This window comes from Pavona decussata, unplaced genomic scaffold, assembly GCF_977016875.1.
Source record: "Pavona decussata unplaced genomic scaffold, jaPavDecu1.1 SCAFFOLD_156, whole genome shotgun sequence".
Classification (NCBI taxonomy): domain Eukaryota; kingdom Metazoa; phylum Cnidaria; class Anthozoa; order Scleractinia; family Agariciidae; genus Pavona; species Pavona decussata.
The window spans coordinates 4,471,877-4,484,098 of NW_028145568.1; the positions used below are offsets into that span (position 1 = coordinate 4,471,877).

Sequence of the window (12,222 nt, forward strand, 5' to 3'; positions counted from 1 at the left end):
TGAGTTTCCACTTAAGGTTCACCGCTGTTAATGCGAAATTTTGGGATTTCTCGCCATCACTTCTAGGAAGTGTATTATTTTATGTTGTAATTGGTATTCGCGTTTCAATGCGTGGAACATTACGTCCGGTAAGTGACAGTGGGCCTTTAAATGTTATTATTATTGCCAATAAACACTTGTGTAACACAAGAGCTAGATGTTGTCCTCTGTCCTAAATAGGGTCTTAAAATTGAGGACATTGTCCTACACAGGGTAGGTATTTAAGGTTATTTTCGTCCTAAACAGGGTCAGGGTTTCAAACCCCCAGCGGCACCCCTACACCCAAACATGAGTCAAGTGCCCCCCCCGGGGACGTAATATGAAGAACGTGCAACGCGTGGTCACACAGCTATGAAAAGGCCTGGTCACATAGCCATCTTTCTCTTTCATCTTCGGGTGAGTCACGTTGGGAAACTGTCTCTTCGCAGGCGAAAAATTTCCGGATTTTGCTGAGGTAAGCCATTGTTTGGGTCTAAGGCAAACAGCTGCACACCACCAGTGAATAAAAGACTACAAGGAACAGCGCTATTTAGCTTGATGAGTGCAGTAGATGTCATCATATTCTGAGGAGACGGTTGCAGCGCCTCCAGCGAAAAAGAGAAAAACTTCAAACTCGGACAGTGCTACGAATTCTGTATCCCAGGAAAATCATTCAGCAGGAAAGGTAGGAGGAATTCTTATTAAAATTCGGAGACATTCTCAGTGGTTTGATTACTTTTTTCAATAATATTTGGTTTTTGCGTCCGAACAGGCCACAATGGCGGATAACGGAAGTGTGGACAATCAAATGCAGATCGATGAAGGACTTTACTCCCGACAATTGTGAGTCATTTTGCACGACTTTTTAAATCTGTTTAAAATCAACACTTCTTTAAACCCCAAAGTTACCATGTACAAGCATAGTACATCTTTTAATTATGAAATTACTCATGCATGCCAGCTTTTATCTGACACGTCTATTGCTTGAAGCACTTTCAGTTTTGATGACTTTTGCGCGGTCTTATCGGAAAGGAAGGTGAAATACATTGGCATAAATGGTTATCTCAATCATTCTCCTGTGTTTAGGCTCTCTAAATAATGTCCATCCCTTAAATTCACTGCTGCCAGTACATGTAGATGTCTGAGCAGAAATTGTGGTTGAAGGTTCCATGGAGGAACAAAATAAATAATGTTTACTCATCTCACAGCTTAGAAAGCGGAAACGAAAGGCCTTCATGCTCACTTCATTTTCTTAAAACCCAAGAAAGGGATTGATTTGCAACCCAACACCTTTAAACAAGGCGGACCAAGTTTAGTTTGGTGGATGTCAATCAAAGAATAGCTTTTGAAATTATTTTGAATTCTGAGAAAATTTCAAGCCACCATTGCCAGAATATTGACAATTTTACCCTCTTAGAGGAGGTAAAATTTTATCAAGCAACTTTTTACGCAGGCATACCATGTTTAAAAACGGGTCGATTTGTTTTTTTTTTCTTTGTCGTAGCCACAAATCTGTACATTAATTTATTCATTAAAGTCTCCCCTCCCCTACTCGGAATGTATTGTTCTGATTGTCTTTAACAAAAGCAGGCCAATCAAAATCCATTCTTGTCGCTTATATCGCAAGGGAGGGGACCCACTCACCCCTACCTGTGTGACGTCAAAGCACCATTTGATTTATTCATTAAAAATGGATTAATTTGTGGTGCCATATTGTTAACATGTTGTGGACTCAAGTGTGCCGTTTTCAAACGGAAATTTCACCATTTTGAAACGGTAAATCCAAAGAATGACCTCTGAGAAGCACTCGACATTTACAACGGTGGAAATTGGAGAGTTCCTGGCGAAGGAATCGTGCTTTGTTTGACAGTCTTAGACCACGATGGGAGACTGAAAGGAGGTCATTAAGGAGCTTACGCTACCATAATGGAATTTCCGAAATTTCCGGTGAAACCCTAAGAAGCGTAACACAAGGGAAACAACGTAAGGCGCTCTTCATGACTCAAACTATTCTATTAGAAAGTATAGTTTTATCAATCTGCGAGGCATACATTTGGAATAAATGAATCAGCCACAGCATCTCGCGTACATGCCAGTATAGGCATCTTGTATTAATTCCAAGCCAGTTACAGTTTTAAAAAGATTTATTCAATGTGATGAAACAATGTGTGTGTGTAGTGGCTTCATGGTCCTGCCACCATTTCATGCATTACTGAGGTTTTGCAAAGTACATGTATCACAATAATAATTCATAAAATATTGTTTGTCTGAGCACTATGTAGTCACTTGAGTTGTAGATCCTGACATTTCAACTGCTAACTGCTAGTCTTCAGGAGATGATTAGGTCAACTGAACATGCTTCATTATTTATAACAAAGGTCAGCTGTGATTGGCTGATATCAATACTCGCTGCTTCAAGGGGAAACTGTCTCCTCAGCAGTCTGCAGTTACCCCTGGTCTTTTCTGTTGTTCTCCTTGGTCGTATCCAGGGGTCCAAATTTCTACAATGTATTCCGTTATCCTTGTTAATTTTGTTAGGGTGTACCCTGCATCATCTGCATATATTTACATTTAAAAGTTTTATTGTAAAGCCAATATCGGAAGTAAGGCTGAGCCCAGGCTGGTGAATGTTACTTGCCAAAATACCTCACCTGGCTCTGCTTGTCAGCTTTTTGGTAATTGGTTTCCCTGTACTACAATCTCCCAGACTTAATTAGCAACAATTAGTCTTGAGTTCATGTGCCAAGCTCTTGCAAAAAAATTAGTGGATGTTTGTAACAAATGCGATTGCACAAATTCATTTTTCATGTTACTTTTTTGTTGTTTTAGGTATGTTCTTGGCCATGAAGCTATGCAAAAAATGGCTGTTTCCAATATCCTCATTTCTGGGATGAAGGGACTTGGAGTAGAAATAGGTATTTACTACGTGTACTGTAACAGATCCCTGATCTTGTTTACTCTAATAAAGTTCTGTTTTCTGCTGGCTGAGGAATGAGAGAAGCAGAAAACATTTTTCTCACACACGTCTGGGAGTATGCAGGGCAATAGTGTCATTGAGGGTCTAGTCACATGGTTTTTCGTAGTTTACTAGTTTTCTTGTTGCTGTTTGCCATTGCGTGACCTCCTGCTCATCCACCCTTCTAGATTGATAGTTTGGTGCGCCTCTAGACCTCTAGTTCACTATTTTTATGCTGGTAAGGCCTTTGTTGGGTTGTGAGTTTTTCATTATATAGTAGTTGTTTGAGTTTTTGTGGCACATAATCCTAGGAGCGTTTTTTCCTGTTGTTTGTAATATTCCGATGTTTTGTAGTAAAGGTCAGGCTGCGTGCACGTGGTTCAGCTTGGCTTTTTGGTGTAGCTCCCAGAACTTTGTATGTGAGAAGTTCCGTTTTTAAAAAATCAGTGCTAAATACCGGTGTATAAGTAAACCTAACATGTATTTGCTCCTGAACTTGTCCTCAGCAAAAAATGTTGTCTTGGGTGGTGTGAAGTCCGTTACCCTACACGATACAGGATGTGTTGAAATTTCAGACTTGTCTTCCCAGGTAGGAACTTACTGTCATGTATACTGTAATAGTATTGATGCAGAAATCTTTTGTTATAAGAGTACAGACAATAAAAATGACATCAGATGTAAATAAAGCCAATATTCCGCTCGTACTTTTTCCATGTTATTATAAAAAACAAATCTATGGTCTATACTCTTATAGACCATAAAATGACGCCATACAATGCCCAAAACTTGGCAGCATTCTATTGTCTCATATAGACCATACAAAACTGCTTTCAATTTGTTAAGTGGGTTATTTCTAGGCTTTACCAACTATAATAAAACTGGCACCTTGCCCAAGTGTTATCATTCTGTTAATAAGAAGAATATAATTATTAATGATTTATTAGTGTTCATTAAATTTGGTTCTTGCAGTTCTTTCTTCAAGCTGATGACATTGGAAAAAACAGGGCAGAGGTATCCTTGCCCAGGATTTCAGAGCTCAACAGTTATGTCCGTATGTCTGTTCATACTGAAAAGCTTACAGAAAACTTTTTAGGACAATTTCAGGTTAGATATTTCAATTTCCTTAATTGTCTGCAATGTAACTGTCAGCCAGTAAGAATACCATTTAAGTACATGTAACTTCAAACTTTAAGGCCCTTGCAACCATTTACTTGATTGTTGTTAAATAGTATACTGTATATACCTCAACATGGTTGTAGTTTCTTCCTGCCTTCCTTCCTCCCTCCCTCCCTCCCTACATGGACAATGTAGCTCCCTGCCTGCTTTCTCTCTCTTTCTTTCTTTCTTTCTTTCTTTCTTTCTTTCTTTCTTTCTTTCTTTCTTTCTTTCTTTCTTTCTTTCTTTCTTTCTTTCTTTCTTTCTTTCTTTCTTTCTTTCTTTCTTTCTTTCTTTCTTTCTTTCTTTCTTTCTTTCTTTCTTTCTTTCTTTCTTTCTTTCTTTCTTTCTTTCTTTCTTTCTTTCTTTCTTTCTTTCTTTCTTTCTTTCTTTCTTTCTTTCTTTCTTTCTTTCTTTCTTTCTTTCTTTCTTTCTTTCTTTCTTTCTTTCTTTCTTTCTTTCTTTCTTTCTTTCTTTCTTTCTTTCTTTCTTTCTTTCTTTCTTTCTTTCTTTCTTTCTTTCTTTCCTTCTCTTTTTCTGTCTTTCTTTTAATATGTAAATGGGAGGGCATGGTGATCCAAGGCTTGTCTGCAAAACATTGTGCTGTTTCCTTAGTTTAAACCCATCGCCAATAGATGAGCTTGGGAATTGGTGCCTATGGTGTTGGGCAGAGGCCTGACACAGTCCAGGCAGAGCACTGAGGTATCCCTGACAACCATGCAAGCGGGAACCATTCCTGCAGCAGCCAGCCAACAGGCACTGTCACACTGAAAGGAATTGCATTGAAAATCATACTTACCTGACCAAAGTACTTACCTGTACCCTTACACCAAGAGAGAGGGAGGGAGAGGGGCCAGAATCCACAAAGATTCACATTGAATGATCTGCAATGATCAGCTAAAGTAACACAAATGCAAATTTGAGAAACGCTGATCAGCAATGAAACTCCCCACTGCAGGTCATGTACACAATGAGGAAAACTGCAGACCACATTGGCTCGAAGTAAATTTGGCTAACTTTTTATTTAGCCGCATTAAAAATCTTCACTATACATTACATGTATCTCTTTCTACCTGGTAGGCTAAACAAAATTGTAGGGGTTCCACTGTCAGCCTAGTTGCTTCGCATTACATATAAAAGTGGCATTTGCCTTTTGCAGCTGTCTTCAGTGAAATCTGAGAAATCTGTCACTGAATTAGTAAGCTGGGCTTTTATTTGCTTGTTAGGTTGTAGTACTTACACAATCAAGCCTAGAGGAACAGCTCTGGGCCAGTGATTTTTGTCATGCAAGAGGAATCAAATTCATTATTGCTGATACAAGAGGACTGTTTGGGTTAGTCTCGTGCTATTAAGAACTTTATATATCATGTTCAATGACAGTTAATTACTCTCAGTGATCATGCACGCCATGTAAGTGACCATCCCTTAACCCATTCACTCATGTAATTTTGTCCTTACGTTATCAATACATTGTCAACCAGACAGGAGATGAGAATTATAAAGAAAATCATCAACTAGGTGATATTGTTTGATGTAACACCAAATCATGTGAACTAACTATAAAAGCACATGTCTGACAGTCAGGGGACTTAACATTCAGATCATGGGAGTGAAAGGGTTGAAAGTGAATAACCTTTTTTTGTGTGTTTAAAAACTGTTTTTAAGTTAACCTCTACTTGATAGAATCTCTTCTAGGCAACCATTTTTTCCCGATTGTCAGTTATAACAGATTCAACACTGTTTTTATCTGAATTTGTACATTAATCATTATGTTACTTACAGTTTCATTTATTTATGTGTTGAATTGTAGTCAAAGAGCAATAATTTTGACCATTACCGGTCGACTTCTTACCATAAAATGCAGTCACAGTGTTTCATTTCCTGTAGAATGTGTAAGCCCTTCCTTCACTAAGAAGGTTTTCTCTAAACCAATCCTCTCCCCCAACCCCTTTGGAATTTTTAGTTGAGCTCCTTTTTTAGGCCTTTGAGGATCCTCCACCCTAGGGGGAGGGGTGTGGATATTTTCTGGAACTAAACAATATTACTTAACATTCAAATATTATAATTCCACTATGTGACAAGATTTTTGCATTGATGACTGAAGATGAGAGAAATAACCGTGATAATTTTTGCACATAAGTCTAAAATGAAATTGTACAGCCTCACAGTCAATGCACAGTACATTATCATTAATGGTAACTTGACTGTTTTATTTATTTTGATTGTGTATTTAGTGAACCACAATTATAACTATTTAATATTTTGAATTATTTTGTTTCCTTTAGACAAATATTTTGTGATTTTGGTGAGAGTTTCAGTGTTGTAGATACGAATGGAGAACAGCCCATCAGCAACATGATTTCATCTGTTACAAAGGTACATCAAAGTACAACATTTTTGATTAAAGTAAATTTGCTAATTGAAAATTAAATAATATGGTCTTAGATTTCCAGACAGTAACAGTGGATACAACAGACACTCTCCCTGCAATGCTGCAATGTACATGCCTGTTTATACACCCGATTGTGAAAACGTTGACACCTAAAAGGCATAAACCGTGAACGATGAGACCCAATGGATTTGTGGGTAGTGTTTAAACAATAACCCCATTTCCATAATCAATAATTTACCATTCTCATTCTTTGCAATAAAAAAATACAGTGCTGACTTAATTCTTCCAAATAATTTTCTACCAAATAGTGCAAGTTCATTGCCTGTTTTGAACTTAGGCAAATAGTGAATCATATATCACTCAAATTGGCCCTTGTTGGCCAACTTGCTTTGACAGTTTCCATCATTGACCACGTGCAACTAATTTTGGTCATCGATCGTCACACGAGAATTAGAATGCTAATAATTATGCAAATAAATTTAGTACACTTATACTCATAAAGCCATTGGGTAGACCTTATCATTCACGGTTTATGCTTTTAGGTGTCAACGTTTTTGCAATCGAGTGTATACCACTCAAACACTCCCCTTTCTCAAACAATCTAGTGTACATCATGTTGCATGTTGCAAGCGTACTAACGCTGTGATAATGAAATTATTGTACCTCAATTCCAGAGTTTTGATTGGCTTAGCAGCCATGGGATATCAGTCATTATTAAAAATTGAATCATTATATAACGCAATTGCCAGGATTTGACTGGCTTAGCGGCCATGGTCAGGTATATGAACCATTATACCATGCCCTAGAAAATTAAAAGCGATCCCTTAAATTGTCTTCTCACTGTTCTTGCAAAGCGAAATCAGCCAGATCTACATGCAGCAATATTCTTGATTGCTTTTAATAAAACAGTTAGCCGCTCACGCTTGTTGAATAATATGAGATGATTACGCACCAAGCTGGCTATCTATTATTTTATATCCGACACATGCTCATGGAAGAATATTCATTTGTTAGTTAAAAAATACCAAAGTCCTGAGTAATTTATTATTTTGTGTTAATTTTAGGATGAGGATGGTGTTGTGACTTGTCTTGATGAACAAAGACACAGCTACGAGTCTGGCGATTATGTCACATTCTCTGAAGTCCAGGTACATTTACATTAAATTATTAGAACCAGTTGGAATACATTTAGTCATGCTCAAGTAGCAGAAATTCAACAGGTCAGAACACTTGCTAAAACTATATTTCACACATGGTATCCTCCATTAAGATGCTGAAGGTTATTGTTGTTGTTTCTTTCCAGGGAATGACAGAATTGAATCAATGTGAGCCACGAAAAATTAAAGTTTTAGGTGGGCATATATTGACCTTTACATTGTTCTGAGTTGCATCACTCAATAATCATTCTAGTCTATTGTACTCTTACCACACTGTGCATTGTATTACATGAGTGCTCAATGAATCACAACTTGTTTACTCCCAAACAGGTCCTTATACCTTCAGTATTGGTGACACCAGAGGATTTTCAGATTATGTCCGTGGTGGTATAGTCACTCAAGTTAAAATGCCCAAAATAGTCAAATTTGTAAGTACCATATTTAAAATTATCACCAGTGCTTCTGCTTGTACACATATATATATACATATACAAGTTGTTCTTCTTGATTTTTAAAACTCTTACAGGAGATAAACAGAGCTGTTATATTTTTGGTATTTTCTGAATGTAAATAGACTGTTCATTTTCATCACTTTGCTTCATCTTGTTTCCACTAGAAATCATTTAGGGATTCCCTCACAGCCCCAGAATTTGTACTGACAGACTTTGGAAAAATGGATAGGCCTGGGCAACTTCACCTAGGATACGTAGTGAGTTATCTTCATCTTTTCTGAGTTGGCACTGCAGCATTTTAATGTGAAAATGTTTTCATCAATCCCATTCTTTCCACTAGGCTCTTCATAAATATGTCAGTGAATTTGGATCTCTACCAAGGCCAAGAAACAAGGTTTGTTTCTAATATCAGACTTGAATCAAAAGGCTCTGTAATTTACACTGGCTCTAGTGGAATTCTTCATTTAACTTCATATTGTTTTTTTTGTACAAAGGAGGTGGCAAGAAGCCTAGAAGCTAATTTATAATAAGTGATTGAATTCGTCATTACTTTTAAACATCTCTGTTTTCCCCATAAAGGAAGATGCCAAGAAATTTGTTGCACTGGCTAAGAAGCTCAATTCAGAGAGGATATGCTCACAGGTGTGTAAACTCAGTGTACTTGAAATTTTTTAATTACAAATAAGCATTAAAGAAAGGAATGGTGGGTATGGTGTATGGAGTGTTGTATTCCCGGGGATAAAAATCTTTTATTAGTAGTAACTAATTAAAAATTAATGTTCTTTTGACAGTAAGGTGTTCTTGTGGCCTGAGAATACAGGCAACCTTTCTCAATTGTAGTTGCCAATATTAATTCATGTGTACGGTGGCATTTTATTTTGAATTTTTTTTTTCCCCACTGTCTCAGGTGGACAAAGTGGATGAGAGTCTCTTGACGCAGCTGGCCTACAATGCCAGAGGTGACATTTGCCCCATGCAGGGAGTGATAGGAGGAATCACTGCCCAGGAAGTTATGAAGGTGCTTTTGAGTTTATTTTCTACTGTTTTGTCAAATTTTCTAGCATGATGCAAATTGCCACTTAGGGGTGCCTGGAAAATAGCCCTAAGTGACTTCTGATAAACAGCTAGATTCTCCTTCCAAATTACCTTGTTTCCTTGCAAAAAGGGGGAGAATTTAACTTGTGATGAAGAGTCACTTAGAGCCTTTTTCCACACACCACTTCAATTGCAAGTACCATAATTATCAAAAATTAAAAAAATGATGTACCTTAGTTTAGACCAACCCTTGTTTGTTTTACATGTTTTTAGGCATGTAGTGGAAAGTTCCACCCCATACTTCAGCTGCTTTACTTTGATAGTCTAGAATGCTTGCCAGAGGAAGGGGACATTTCAGAAGCATCATGCCAGCCAGTAAGATACTTGCTTATTAATAGTTGTCACCATTATCTATTTTTTTTTTGTCAACCTCAGTGAATCAAGGTAACTGTATACATGTACAGGTAAAGTGTTTCAGTAGACAAATTATGCGGTTAAGGACCTTGTCCAAGTGAAATCTGTGTGTTGTGCCACAGTACTCTTGAGTTCAATGCCATGGCCGCACTTGTAAATAATAGCCAGGTGGTCTGCCTTATGCTGGAAAAACTGGGTTTTTTAACCATGTTATTTAATTTCAATTTGAATTATTTGTTTGTGAAGTTCAAATCCTTGAGCACACTGGCACCATCTTGCTGCAACCACTTACTACATGTAAGTGGTACGTTGTAAATCAATATTTTTTTAAGCTTATTTTGATTTAGTCTACTTTGTCTTACACGGAATGATAAATTGCTTTTCTTACTAGACTGGTTCAAGATATGATGCCCAAATTGCAGTCTTTGGAAGTGAGTTCCAAAAGAAGCTGTCGGAACAGAAGTACTTTATTGTGAGTGCTCTTGAGTCTGTCACACATGTATCATATTTTTTCAAATAATTATATAATTACGCAGATAATCCTTAAAGGAAACCTCCACATTTGAAATAAATTAATGTCTAATTGTTAAAAATACAATCTCGTTTCAAATTTCATTGGAAAACATGGAAATAAGATTCTTGTGTGGGACAAAACAGGATTTGATTATCACCTATTTTCCTTCTAAATTTCCCGGGCGTGACCATCTTTGATTTCATGGCGTAATATGGTTGCCTTATTATTTCACACAAAAGAACTTCTGCAAGTACTATCAATAGCGGCAAAATGACGTCATAAAATCCAAAGTGGCAGTGCCTGGGAAATTTAAAAGTGAAAATTGGCGACGATCATATCTAATTTTTAGCACTACTTTTTAAACCAAAATTTAGAATTTAGACACAATAAATTTCCAACAATTTACCGTCCATTTGTTGTCAGAGTGGAGGTTTCCTCTAAGTAATAAGAAATTTAGCTTGAGAAAAAATAAATTAAAGCAGTTAATTCAAGGAAGGTATATAGGATATAGGGTTTTCACAGAGGTATCTTCTCACTGATTTATGCCATTGGCCAGGGCAAAGAGAAACTGTGAAGCAATGTGTCTCAACAAGTAAAACACGATTGTAGCCACCAGTTCTCAAGTGCAGTACACTAACTGGAAGATAGACTGCAAGCAGTCCCTTTCTGGATAGTCGAGAGGTCATGCGAAATAGCCGAGCGCGAAAAAAATGGAGCGAACAAGTGGAGGGGGCTTGGGGAGAGGCCTCTCCCCCAGTCTCTTTTCGTTTATTTCTCCTCGCTCCAGTCTCGCTGCGCTGTGAGCGCACCCTCTCAACTGACCAGAAAGGGACTGCTTGCAGTCCAACTGGAAGACAAAAGTCACTGTACTTTCCAAATTATTACAGTCGATCCACATCATGTGTGACTGGTATTTTTGAAATTTGAACAGAGTTTTGAAATTTACATGTCAGTTTTGAACATCGCCAAGGAGATTTCAGAGTTCCCGTAGAAATTTCCCTAGTTTATTGACAGTATAAAGCTATGAAGTTTTCTTTACATTACAGTATTAAGTATTTCAAGAATAACAATAATTGTTTCCTAATAAGTATTTTGAATCTTTTTTTCTGTTAATGCGTCTTTTTCGGGAAAGCTTTCCAGAGAAATGTTCAACATTCCATTCACATGTCGAACATTACAAAAAGAAATTTGAATGTTCATTTCATTCTCGGAAATACTGGTCACGCGTGATGTGAATTGACTGTAATACTAAAAATTTTTACAGCACTCTGTACGTCTAACCATACAATCAAGGCACAGTGTGATTACATCTTCTTGATGTTAAATGTCAATTTTTGTTAGGTTGGTGCGGGTGCCATTGGATGTGAACATCTGAAAAACTTTGCCATGATGGGATTAGCGTGCAGTGATGCAGGAACAGTGTTTGTCACTGACATGGACACCATTGAAAAATCCAACCTCAACAGGCAGTTTCTGTTCAGACCAGCTGATGTGCAGGTTAGATCATGGGCTGGTGAATGAAGCTTAGAGTTTTCTGCAGGGCAATATGTTTTCAGAAATAATGTTGTTGTAATATTTTCTTTGGGTACAGCTTTACTTTTACTGTGCAGTTTGCGTTTGAGAGAAGGTGTCCCTTACGTGTCTGTGCGTACATTTACATATGCCCACCAGGCTTTTAACCAGAAACATAAGTTGAGTGCCCAAAATACGGGAGAAATATTAAACCTCAGGTCAAAAACCCAACAAATTAGCTGGCTTCATTAAGGAGTAGTGGCTGGCTTTGACAAACTGAATGATGAAGTTAAGAAGATCAGGAATGAACCACACCCCCTGAAATTTTTCATGGACTCCCTGACTCTGAAAGTTATCTGGAACACTGCCAAAAGGCATGTCTGCCAGGAATACTGTACATAAACTGTTTCGAAAATTAGGTGACTTTTCAGTTGATTTTTTGATGCCCATACACCGTATTCACAAATGGCGGACGCGCAGAAAAAAGCTGGTAGCCAGTCATCAAAACGAGGCGTTTTAGGATAAACAAGAAATCGTAATTTTCATAAAGCACGAACTTGTAGTGAACTTACAGGGAGTTTAGCGCGGTTTCTTGTATTATAGCTCAGAGAAGGTTA

The 12,222-nt window shown here is 37.5% G+C and overlaps 1 protein-coding gene across 1 annotated transcript in view; it reads left to right on the forward strand.

The window, feature by feature from the left end:
* Positions 1–409: 409 nt before the first annotated feature.
* Positions 410–12,222, forward strand: part of LOC146465433 (ubiquitin-like modifier-activating enzyme 1) — a 37,117-nt gene continuing 25,304 nt past the window's right edge. Inside the window, exons 1-17 of the mRNA XM_085128758.1 lie at positions 410–703; positions 791–861; positions 2,848–2,933; positions 3,481–3,563; positions 3,944–4,078; positions 5,356–5,462; positions 6,415–6,505; positions 7,586–7,669; positions 7,825–7,873; positions 8,009–8,106; positions 8,295–8,387; positions 8,471–8,524; positions 8,710–8,772; positions 9,038–9,148; positions 9,439–9,540; positions 9,971–10,051; positions 11,435–11,590. Of these exons, the coding sequence (XP_084984884.1) occupies positions 590–703; positions 791–861; positions 2,848–2,933; positions 3,481–3,563; positions 3,944–4,078; positions 5,356–5,462; positions 6,415–6,505; positions 7,586–7,669; positions 7,825–7,873; positions 8,009–8,106; positions 8,295–8,387; positions 8,471–8,524; positions 8,710–8,772; positions 9,038–9,148; positions 9,439–9,540; positions 9,971–10,051; positions 11,435–11,590 (1,578 nt within the window). The 5' untranslated portion in view covers positions 410–589. The remainder of the gene's footprint in view (positions 704–790; positions 862–2,847; positions 2,934–3,480; positions 3,564–3,943; positions 4,079–5,355; positions 5,463–6,414; positions 6,506–7,585; positions 7,670–7,824; positions 7,874–8,008; positions 8,107–8,294; positions 8,388–8,470; positions 8,525–8,709; positions 8,773–9,037; positions 9,149–9,438; positions 9,541–9,970; positions 10,052–11,434; positions 11,591–12,222) is intronic.